Below are 12,108 nucleotides of genomic sequence, written 5' to 3' on the forward strand. Positions count from 1 at the left end.
ATGACATTCACTGCCTGTACCAAGGTCCGGGCTAGTCAATGTCTCAGAACATGCTCGACCGGTCATGTGTATTCTCATGTGGGCGGGAGCATGTGTTCTTTATCAATAAACTGCATTTTAAATAAGCTTTTCAAAGATGTAAAAATCTTAATACAGTACGATCAGATGACAATTAAAAATCATCTATTCTTTTCACCTTTATAATGAATTAAATTAATTACTATCCATAGTGGGCACTTTTGTGGGTTTTTTTAAATTTCGTATGACTAATGCAACCTTGTCAAAAATGTATATATTCCAAAAAAAACATTGCGCTTAATAAAATTTTATGTGAAATTTATCTTCCTGAAACTGACACAAAATTTACTTCTGAAGAGCATGAATATTAATAATTGCTTTGCACCGAAAGAAAAATGCATTAAATTAAAATATAAACATATGGACCTAGCGGAAGAAGATAAATGCCTGCTAATGCAGCATATAAAAATGCAGTGATACCACGCTAATGCTCTCATTAATTCCAGAAACTTTCAGGAAAGAAAAAACATGGGTAAATATGGTGTAAAGGTATAAATGTTATATGCATCATGATTCAAAATGCCAACCCATGTCACTGGAAATAATCACAACATTGGAAAAACTGAAAACTGAGGAAGGTAATAGCTAAATCTGCAGATTGTAATCACTCTCTTGGCGGTTGGATTCATTAGCGCCTAATTACTTGCCAAATGTCTGCAAAAGTGTTAAATCAAAAAAGAAAGAACACCTTGGCAAGTTGTCCACCCACACTTGCTAGGTCAAGTTAACCAAGTATAAAGTAATTAAGGAATATGAAATATTTGAACTCTGTGCTAGTTATTTCTAAAACTTTTTTTTACTTAATTTGTCCAACAGCCTTTTACTTGTACTTTAGAGTAATATGCTTTTACTTCTTATTGTACTCAGGCAATAACAATTCCCTTCCTTGAAATACGCATTTTAACAATTTCAGGTATATCTGAACTCACTCCTTATGGCTAGTTGTCGCAATAATCTATACCTGTCTTTGCATTTGTGCAATAACTTTTTGTCATCAGAAAACATGCAATAAACTTCACCTTTTGTAAAATATATGTAACTTTTTTCCTTTTTGGGGAATCAGGCAATAAAATGGTTGTCATTTAATTAATGCAATTACATTGGCCTATCTTTGATTTTTCTTTCAATGATCATTACTTTTTGGAATCTATTAAATAAATCCTTTCAAGGAATTAATGTTACAAATTACATAGAGAATAATACGTTAGTGTTGATTATAGATCAGGTTTATCATGCAAGGCTTAGAAAACAAAAAGCACAAGCCTTGGCGAGTGCTTTTTCATTTTCGTGCCGAGCATGATAAACCTGATCTATAATCAACACTTATGTATTATTCTATTTATCCCACTTTTTATTTTGTAAACCTTTTTGTTTAAACAAAATTAGTTTGACTGGATAATTTCGCTGGATTTATGACGTCATTTCGTCGAAATATTGACGTCATTTCCTGCCGTTGATTAAAGATGATATTTAATCAACGGGGCTTTAATCAACCGAATTGGCTGTAAATATACATATATACTGGGATACAGTTTCTTTTTCGTAATATTCACCATAACTTCTTATTTTTGGGCATAGTTTTCATATGTTTTGCCTTATTGTACATGTATGTGTATTTGGTAAACTGAAATAATTGATCTCCAGATGTCTATAGTATTGCATTTGCACTTCCCATATTTCCCATCACAGTACAAAATTAGCAGTGAATTCAAGTTCACTAAATTAATTGACATGGTATCCAAAGTAAGCAATTGCCAATAACATAGATTAATATCCATTTTGCTGACTGGTCGGCTTGTATTTTTCTAGTAAAATGACACAAAGGAATGAAACCTCACAAACCAGACTGATTTTTTATCAATTGTCTCCAAGCTAATGACATGTGTGCCATTATGTTACTCTTGGAAGGTACTTATATAACACAAACAAATCCATATTGTGCAAAAAACGGATTGTAGACCTTTGGAGACAAAGCAGATCTGGACTGGATATACAAAAGGGTAAATCTAAAACTAAACTAAACAAGCAAATTCACTGAATTGATATCCCCGCCAATATTTGACACTCAAAAAAGCATTTTTTCAAGATACAAAGGGCCATAACTCCTTTATTATCCAATGGTGTACAAAGCCGTTTGGCGTGCATCATCCTCTTGTCCATATTTATACTCATACCAAGTTTCAATGAAATCCGCCAAAGCACTTTCAAGATATGGCTCCGGCACAAAAAAGCATTTTTCCAAGATACAAAGGGCCATAACTCTATTATTAACAGATGGTGTACAATGCCATTAGGCGTGCATCATCCTCTTATCCATATATATACTCATACCAAGTTTCATTGAAATCCACTAAAGCACTTCCAAGATATGGCTCCGGACACAAAAGTGCCGGACGGTAGGAAGGACGGACAGAAAGACGGACGGAAGGACTGAGACACGGACAACGCCAAAACAATATCCCTCCGCCTATGGTGGGGGATAACTAACTAAATACAGAGATATATCAAAGAAAGCATAAAACATGCCATAAGCCAAACATACAAGATAATGTTAGGCCACACACAGTCCCTATCATAAAATGTTATTTTAACCAATATTTATTGAAACCTCACAAACTACATCAAAGACTATTTGTAAAACAGTTAAGCCCCCTCTGGGTTTGAATTAATATAGAGACAATTTTTGGGAAGACTAGATGAAACTCAAGGGCCATTATTCTGTATTGCCTAGAGCAATTTGGTTAATCATCCAAACAGGCTAAAACATAATCATTCCTCAAAGATTGTTGTAAAGTTTGGTAAAGATCTAATAAAAGCTGTCTAATGGCCCTATTCCACTACGAAAACAAGCCCACGATTCGCTACGATTTCTCACATTTATTGAATCGGGAAGACTTGTGAAGTCTGCGATTGAGTTACCACAGTGGTACTATAGTAAGACAAATCGTGGGGTTTGGTTGAAGTCTTGCGAATAGGGTCGCGACTTCACTACGATGTGTAAGAATCTCCTGCGACTGTACTACAAACGATGCAGATCGGTCACGACTAAGCTAGGACCTCACCGAACGCACCCATGAATTCGGCGCCAATATCTACTGATATTGATTCTAACACGGCACGCAACTTGTTTTCTATAGACAAAGAAGGAAATAAAGTGTGGGTTATTCTTCAATAAATTATGGGCAGAGCTGAATGTTTCGAAAAAAAATCCGAATAAATAAAGAAAATATTGCAGTTAAATGCATGTGCTTAAATCCCCCTCATCAATAAATTTAAAAAATGTAGCACGTATATAAATGTAATGAAAAAACAAATTGTATATTTGGTGATAAGTGGCATGACAACGCCTGCTAAGAATTTGTTTGTTAAGAAACGTTATTAAGAAAACATTATAGCATGTCAGCTTTTCAGAAGAATTAACACATGTGACGTCATTTAGTTTCTATGAGTGTTGTTCTCAATGAAAGTGACGTAATTTGCAAAATATTTATGAATGAAAACGACGTCAAATGTTTGTACAATTCGATGACGTCACTAAATAGTGAACTTTGAACTAAGAAGGGCGGAGTATTGAAAAATATAGTTCACGTCCAAAAGCTTGAAGCAAATCAATCAGAATCATGTAAGAATAGAAATAATATTTTTCTATGATGGCTTGTTGTCGAATAACCCACAGTAAGGAGTATAGATTCGTGTTATCAAAGCACTCGTGCTCCGCATTCGTGATTTAATTTCTACGCATCAATACTCCTTACTGTGGGTTATTCGACAACAAAACATGATGGAAAAATATTATTTCTTTATCATTCTTTACAAAATCGTAACTGTTTCGTAACTAAATCGCGAGAATCTTAGCAGGCTCGCAACTCAATCCGGGTGAACTCTTGAGAGTCTTGACAAAGTCGTAAATGATTGGTAGAAAGATCAGGTGATCACCGATTCCCTGATTGAGTCACGTATTACCTAAGATTCCATTACGACGCCCAAGAACGCACTACGACACTTATACGAGTCAAGTGCAATTAAATTCAGTCTTGGAGGTCTTGGTCAAATTTTAAACACGTTTAAAAACTGGCCGCGATTTTTTGGGAGCTCACGACTCACCCGCAACTAGCTACGAATGAGTTAGGACCTTAGCCGATTGAGTTACGAATGTCCCTGACCTTAAAATATTGGAAATCGGGACAAATCGTGGGGAAGTGGGTCGTAGTGGAATACCCCTATAACTTAAGTCTAACTCAAAAAGACAAAACAGCATAAAGGGCCAATATAAAATAATTCAAGGGCCAAAATTCACAAAGTCGTGGATGTTGTGGTTTGTTATAGAACATGGCCAGATATTGTTAATACATATATACTTTCATGTTTTTGGTGCAGATGGATGCAAATAAGTGGACTAAAAAATTCCCATTATTCAGAGGCCTCAGGCTGACCTTAAAAATAAATTGTTTGTTTGGAGTTACCCGACCCACATTTTTTATGGCGGGTAGGTAGGTAGGAATTTTTTTTTTTGCTATATTGTATAAAATGATATAAAGATGAGAAACCCTATAGGGTACTTGGTGTATTTAAGGACATGTTGTCCATAATTAAACGGCAAACTAACATTTAATGAACATTTATTTTCCATGTTTAACACTGATGTGCATATTGTAATTTCTTCTAAGGAAGTCTTACAAACGCTGGCTAGTTTTCGTGAACTAAAAACAAAGAAAATTAAGACTCTTAGAAGGCTAAAAAAACAAGAAACCGTCGGAAACAGGTGATGCTCCCCAAAGGTTTTTTTTGTCACAATATTGCACTATATATTCAGATAAAAGGAAATGTCTTGAGGGGCATAACTTTGGACAAAATAATACAATGGATGGTTTAGCAACTTAAAAATTTCAAAGGGCCATAACTCTCTAAATATATCATCTAACCAGAACCCACAAATAACATGGGCATCTCCTCAAGGTAGTTAAGCTTCCCATAAATCTTCATTGAATTCCGGTCATTAGTTGCTAAGAAATAGCCCGACTAGAATTGCACTATATGTACAGTTAATGGAAAATTTCAAAGGGCCATAACTCTGTGAAAAATCATCCGACCAGAACCCGCTGATAATATGCACATCTCCTCTTGGTAGTGAAGCTTCCGATTAAGTTTCATTGAATTCCGGTCATTATTTGCTGAGAAATAGCCCGGTCAAAAATTGTGCACGGACGGACGGACACACGAAAACACGGACACACGCACGGACGGACTAAGCGGCGACTATATGCTCCCCCCAAAAAAAATTTGGGGAAGCATAAAAGTTGCTGAGTCAGTCGGGTAACTCCAAACAAACAATTTATTATGGTCAGCCTCAACTGAAAATGTCATCTGGCATTTCCTTGGGGGTCAAAACTGAGGACCCAAGAGGCGGGAGGAATGGTGCTAAGGATCCAACCATAGTCCAATGAAGCTCAGATACCACCATATAGTGTATCTACACTTTAGGCTTGTTCATATCATGCTTCAAGGGTCAAACTGGACACGCCTGCGGGGGAGGAGGAGGTTAAAGCCAGAAGCCCATCACAAACCTCCATTCATGGGACTTGAAGCCGGTGCACTTGTCCTCACAGGCTAAGCAGGGCTGACCTACATCCACTTCATTCACCACACACTCCTGCAAATACAGAACTCATATCATAAGTTAAAAGTAGAGATTAAAGGCTTTACATTTTATAAATGGGGGGGGGGGCAGCTCCTGCAGTGGACTAGAACCAATTAACTTATCTCAGAATTTGCAAAAGTTTGGAAAATCCAACTAATCTGGTCATACAAACAAGCTGACCTATTTAAACAACATACTGCATTCAATAGATGCTCATGCACCAGAAGGATTGCTTTTCAGTATTTATTGATTGGCCCATTAAGGGTTAACCAAGACTTTGGCTCTTCAGAATAAGTGGACTGTAAGGTCACAATGCAATACTTTTAATTGTGGTCAAAGACTCCATCCATACAGGTATCAAGCTTTGTTGAAAGCATTATTGATGTTATATTGATGTTATATGAATTGAGTCTGTATGGGTTAACCAAAAATTTGGACCTTCCGAATAAGTTTTGTTCCACTTTGGACCTTCCGAATAAGTTTAGGTCCAAATTGAACCTTCTAAATATATAAGTTTAGGTCCAAATTGGACCTTTAGAATAAGTTTTTGTCAAAATTGGACCGTCTGAATAAGTGTAGGTCCAAATTGGACCTTCTGAATAAGTTAAGGTCCACATTGAACCTTCTGAATAAGTTCAGGTCCAAATTGGACCTTCTGAATAAGTTTAGGTCCAAATTGGACCTTCTGAATAAGTTAAGGTCCGAATTGGACCTTCTGAATTAGCCTAAAAGTAAGTGTCACTGTCAAGGTAAAAATGAGGTAAGCATCATGTCTGTGTCTTGATAGTTTATTGATAGTTTTCAAACACAACATCCATGCAAGTATCAAAGCTCATCCATGCAAGTATCAAAGTGTCGAGGTTATTATGGGGGCAAAAGATGTGGGTGTTTTGACTGTAATCATTTTGGGGTTAACTTAGTATGGATGGACGAAGGAACAAATCGAGCAAAGCACTACAAGCCTCCAGCAGAAGTAGATACCAGTGGGCATAAAAAAATGGATTCTTTTTGGCATGAACATGCATTTAGAAAATAGGTTCAACATATCATTTCATTTGATAGAGAATGTTGTTTGGGGAAATAAAGTCAGTTTAAAACATGTTCAATTAGTTTGTGCACTCTACAATTTATGCCAGGGCGGTAAGACTAAGATATATCAATCAAAGATACAATCTTATTAATTCTGATACTTCAATATTTTATTGAGGAGTATCCACAGTGAATGCACCAAAATAACTTGTTTTGATTCAAGCTCATTATTTTATGTTATAACAGCATGAGAAATAAGAACATTTTATATCGGAAATACAAGCAATAAAATTTAAATATTCCTTTCTAAGGATCTGGGTAAGCCTCTGGATTTGTCATTATTTATTTTTAATACACAAACAAATCCCAGAGTTCAATATTGATGATTTTATTTCCACCCTCCTCATGGGTCCTAGTATGATTACCTTAAAATTACCTATACCTGGGAGACCCCTTCTAGGTCATTAAAATAAATCCCATGCTGGGACATACTAATTAATATTAATTTACTGTACAAAAAATCCAAAAATTTCTGGGAAAAACCACAATAATGTAAAATAAACGACATCCAAAAGTACATATCCCGCTAACTCTTTGATCCTAAATGTAATTCTATAATCTCCATGACTCCATCAAGTAACAGTAATATACCAATCCCTCTCACTTGTGTTACATATAGAATGTATAACTGTTTTTACTACAGGTAATATGTTTTCACATATTCCAGTCATTCAGCAATTTTTATTTAGCTTTTGAAGAAATATCATAATCATCAAGTATGCGAATGCAGCATGCACATAATATGCGTGACACTTAAAATGATGAACATTCTTATTGCCGCAAGAGTGTGGATTCATTAAAAATCATATCTAAAGACTTTCACTAAAGAAATTTGTGTTTTTCGCACAACAAAATAGACCTATTTTGGAGAATGGTCCTTTGTTTTAAAAGTATCCAACATTTTAATTCAATGATAATAAGACAAGAGTACCGCAGTCGGAAACATATGCCCTTCAAACAGGGCTTTGAACTAGTGACCCCAATTTCAATAGGGGTCATCTAATATCCAAGGCCAATGCACATGTGAAGTATCAAGCAAATTGGTCAATTAGTTGACAAGTAATTGATCGGAAACAATGTTCACACTTATTGTGACAGTGACCTTGACATTTGACCAAGTGATCCCAATTTTAATAGGAGTCATCTACTGTTCAAGGTCAATGCACATGGGAAGTATCAAGCCAATTAGTAGATTTGTTGACGAGTTATTGATCAGAAATGTTTTTCGCACTTATTGTGACAGTGACCATGACCTTTGACCTAGTGAATCCAATTTCAATAGGGGTCATCTACTGTCCAAGGCCGATGCACATGTGAAGTATCAAGTCAATCGGTCAATTCGTTGATGAGTTATTGATAGGAAACGATGTTCACACTTATTGTGACAGTGACCTTGACCTTTGACCTTGTGACCCCAATTTTTAAAGGGGTCATCTACTGTCCAAGGCCAGTGCACACGTGAAGTATCAAGCCAATTTGCCAATTCCTTGAAGAGTTATTGATCAGAAACTAACTGGTCTACCAACAGACAGACTTACAGAAAGACAGACAGACATACAGACAGACGGACAGTCAGACAGACAGACAAACAGTCAGACAGACCTACATACAGCTAAACAATATACCCCCTCTTCTTCAAAGGGGGGCATACAAATGAAAGAGCAGTATAAACAAGAATTTTATAATAACACCATTAACCGAAATATCCAGAAAAAACAACTAGCTTAAGCAAAATCCAGTCTCCATTGTATCTCTTTTGTTTATTCTCTGTGCCACTTATGTAAATATGAGACAATTACTGACTGCAAAAACAACACATTCGGTATCTGCAGTCTGATGCAACAGAATTCATGCCATCTCTGGAATCATTAGACTATGAAAGCCGCAATGGCCTATCACAATATGTGCAAATAAGGGTGATAAACTCTTCTGGCTTTTGGGGAAAGAGTTATTGGAGATATAACATGTTGTGTGTCTGTAATGATCAGCATAATTACTGCAGTTACTGCATTATCTGTGTGGGGTTTTCATTGACAATTATAATGATGGTAAAAGTCGGTGAAAGACATGTGTATTAACGCTTTGGCTGCTATTCCAATTCTGTCCGTATCCGCATATCCGTATCCACAAAAAATAGAACCAGTTGAAATGCACAGCGATTATTCCATTCATCCGCATCCGTATCCACATCTGCATCCGCATATCCGCATCCGTAAAAGAACGCTCAAGTGAGCATTCTAATGCAGATGCGGACGAGATACAGACGGCATTTAGCTACGATGAGGGGAAAGCTGTTATCTCAAAAATCAACCGAAAAACTTATCTAATTGGTGAAAAATTACCTGGAACTATACAATCAACGCAGTTCTTCATATATTTACCATTTGTATTCTTTTACAGACAGAATGATGATTTGTACCTTATATCTACTTAAATTCACGCTTGTCCTTCATAACAATTATAATTTCAGTTTTATCCATATAATGAAAAGTGTGCACTTCGTGCCAAACAGTTACCAAAGAAAGGCAATCATGGCTCCAGTTACAGATTTCTATGGACTTGTAACGCAGAGTCGAACGCTATTTTGTCACGGCCTACATATCCTACAGGTCGAAACAATTACAGCCAGCCCGTGCCTGAGCCTAGGTTACAACAATCGTTATTGTCATCTGTTAACCAAGAGCATGGTTTCCAGCATATGTCCACAGCTAGTTATGTGGCCTACCCTGTGGCACAGGCACAGGACAATCAGACCGGCGGACAACAAACAGGACTTAACATTTTGAGCGCTGCTATGGAAACCTTACAGTAAAACGAGCAATTGTCCACAATTTTGTGACAAATTAAAGTTTGACATAATTTCCTTGTTCATTTAATGTCTCAAGTACAGTGAAACACAGGTCTTTTCGAGAACATTTTATTTCTAAATACATTACATGCATCATTTGATATTGTTTTATGCTTAATATGATTGTTGATTAAGTTTATGTTGCCAATATGTAAGTACATTAAAGTTGAATTGACGTATATAAAATTCAAATTATTGACTCAAACAAAATATTTATAGCTGCCGCAAGCAAATAGCTAGGCGTTGTTTGGTTCCAATGGTCTGTCTTGTAACCAATTTCTTTTAAATAAACTCTTCAACTAGAGAGAGAACGTATCCAAATTGTTGTTTGTTTAGTTTAGTAACCTGTAAACTCCTCATCAGCAAGATCAAGTTCTTTAACTAAATGGGTATAAGTTCCAAATGTTTGGCGATTTCTTACTATTCTTATATTAAATCTTTAATTAGATCTTTAATTAAATTTAACTTTCTAAGGGACTACAAATGCGTCAAAATACATATCTAAGTGGTAAAGGGTTTTAAATATATCAGTGTAACTCACAAATATCATGTTTGTGCTAGTCCAACACGCAAGTGCTTTCAATTACACTAAATTTCACTAAACATGAGGTCCCTGTGGGGAAGTGGATATGGTGTCCGCCTAGCGATCGGGAGGTCACAGGTTCAAACCCCACTGGGAGCGTTCCTTTGATCTCCCCCAAAATACCATTGCAGTACTGGTTATAGTCTCAGGAAACAGACTCAATGGTGTTTCAATAAACCTAAGACTTTCTTAATGCAATCGAGCTAAAGTAAATAAGTTTGAACTAAACTAATTACACTAAATAATTTATTATTTATGAAATTATTAATGCATTTCTTTGTCCTTTACTTCCACTCTGCAACTGACTGAAGTCCTACATAAAAGGTTGCATTTGTTGTCAACCATTTTTATTTTAGCTTTTTTTTTTCAAACGTTCAAACTTAAAGAAACAAATTTTGAGTGTGTTTCCTGCAGAACCAGTACTTGCTATTTTTGGAAATATGTAAAAAACATTCCTTCAGTGGGGTTAAAAACCTGCTATTCGCAAGTTAGACACAATAGACACATAATTGATACAATGGATAGTTTATTATATAAGGGACAATTTTTAATTGGCAATAGACATGATAGTCTTGAATATGTCCTCCTATCTAGCAGGTGTATGCAAACACATCCCTTTAGCACATGGCAACATTGCAATTCACCTACATTTTGAATGTTGGAAAGCATACATTATTATTAGTTGGAAGCACTCAAAATTATAACATTTGTCAGAATGAAAAGTTTCATAAGGTGAAACATTATGCTACACACAAAAAGGTAAGGACACATTTGAGCAAAGGTCAAGTATTCTTGAAATACAGAGTTACAGTCATTGATCTCTGCCCTTTCCCTTAAACAGCCTTTTATCATTAAACAAGAAATGTGTTTGTCAGAAACACTATGTCCCCTTCTGCGCCGCTTTGATTTATTTTATTTTTTTATCATTTGGCAGGTTAAGATAATTATCTCCCTTTCAAGTTTATTACTTCCCTTGGATTTGTTTTTTTGACCTTTGACCTTGAAGGATGACCTTGACCTTTCACTACTGAAAATGTGCAGCTCCTTGAGATACACATGCATGCTAAATATAAAATTGCCATCTTCAACATTTCAAAAGTTATGGCAAAATGTTAAAGTTGGAGCAAACAAACAAACTGAACCAACCAACCAACAGACAGGGCAAAAACAATATGTCTCCCACTATATTGGTGGGGGACATAAAAAAAAATCATTTCAATCACTTTAATCATACTCCAAACAAAAGGTGGGACAGACTGACAGAAGAACAGAGCATGTGCATATACATTTCTTCAGAGGCATGAAGGTACTATAACACATGGTAGTTTAGATACCAATGTATGATATATATCCCAAAGAAGGTGATTCCAATACAAATCTGCACATCACATAGAAATTACAATTAAAACATTACATGATTGACACATGTCTATCAGCTAAAAGCATTTATAGGTAATTATAAAGATCACTGATTTTTTCATGGACATTAAACAGTGAATAGCCTAAATTCAATGCATGTTCAACATTGAAATAACATTGAAAAGATAGTCCAGGATTTGTTCTTCATGAGCTACACATCAAGTGAGTTAACACTTTCAGTGCTGGAACCAAATTTTTGAAGGCCTTTGCAAACAGTTTGGATCCAGATGAGACCTCAGGATCCAAACTGTTTGCTATACTGATAGTATTCTTTGAAAAAAAATCGAAGAAATGCTAATTTTAGAAATTCAGCTGATGATATTTTAGCAGACCACAAATTTCCCAGCATGCAAAGGGTTAACTGAACCAATCTTAGAAAGTTAGAGATGTTGAGAATGATGTCCTTGAACAACAGATAAATGTTAATACAATTACATAATTGTTCAAGTCGGA

At 35.8% G+C, this 12,108-nt stretch overlaps 1 protein-coding gene across 4 annotated transcripts in view; it reads right to left on the bottom strand.

Annotated features, from left to right (window-relative positions):
• Window positions 1-12,108, bottom strand: part of LOC127853642 (prickle planar cell polarity protein 3-like) — a 128,816-nt gene that overhangs the window by 17,953 nt on the left and 98,755 nt on the right. For all 4 annotated transcript variants that reach the window (XM_052388328.1, XM_052388329.1, XM_052388330.1 and 1 more), the window contains one exon: window positions 5,643-5,728. In XM_052388328.1, coding sequence (XP_052244288.1) covers window positions 5,643-5,728 — 86 coding nt within the window. The remainder of the gene's footprint in view (window positions 1-5,642; window positions 5,729-12,108) is intronic.

The sequence above is a fragment of the Dreissena polymorpha genome, chromosome 12 (genome assembly GCF_020536995.1).
Source record: "Dreissena polymorpha isolate Duluth1 chromosome 12, UMN_Dpol_1.0, whole genome shotgun sequence".
NCBI lineage: Eukaryota > Metazoa > Mollusca > Bivalvia > Myida > Dreissenidae > Dreissena > Dreissena polymorpha.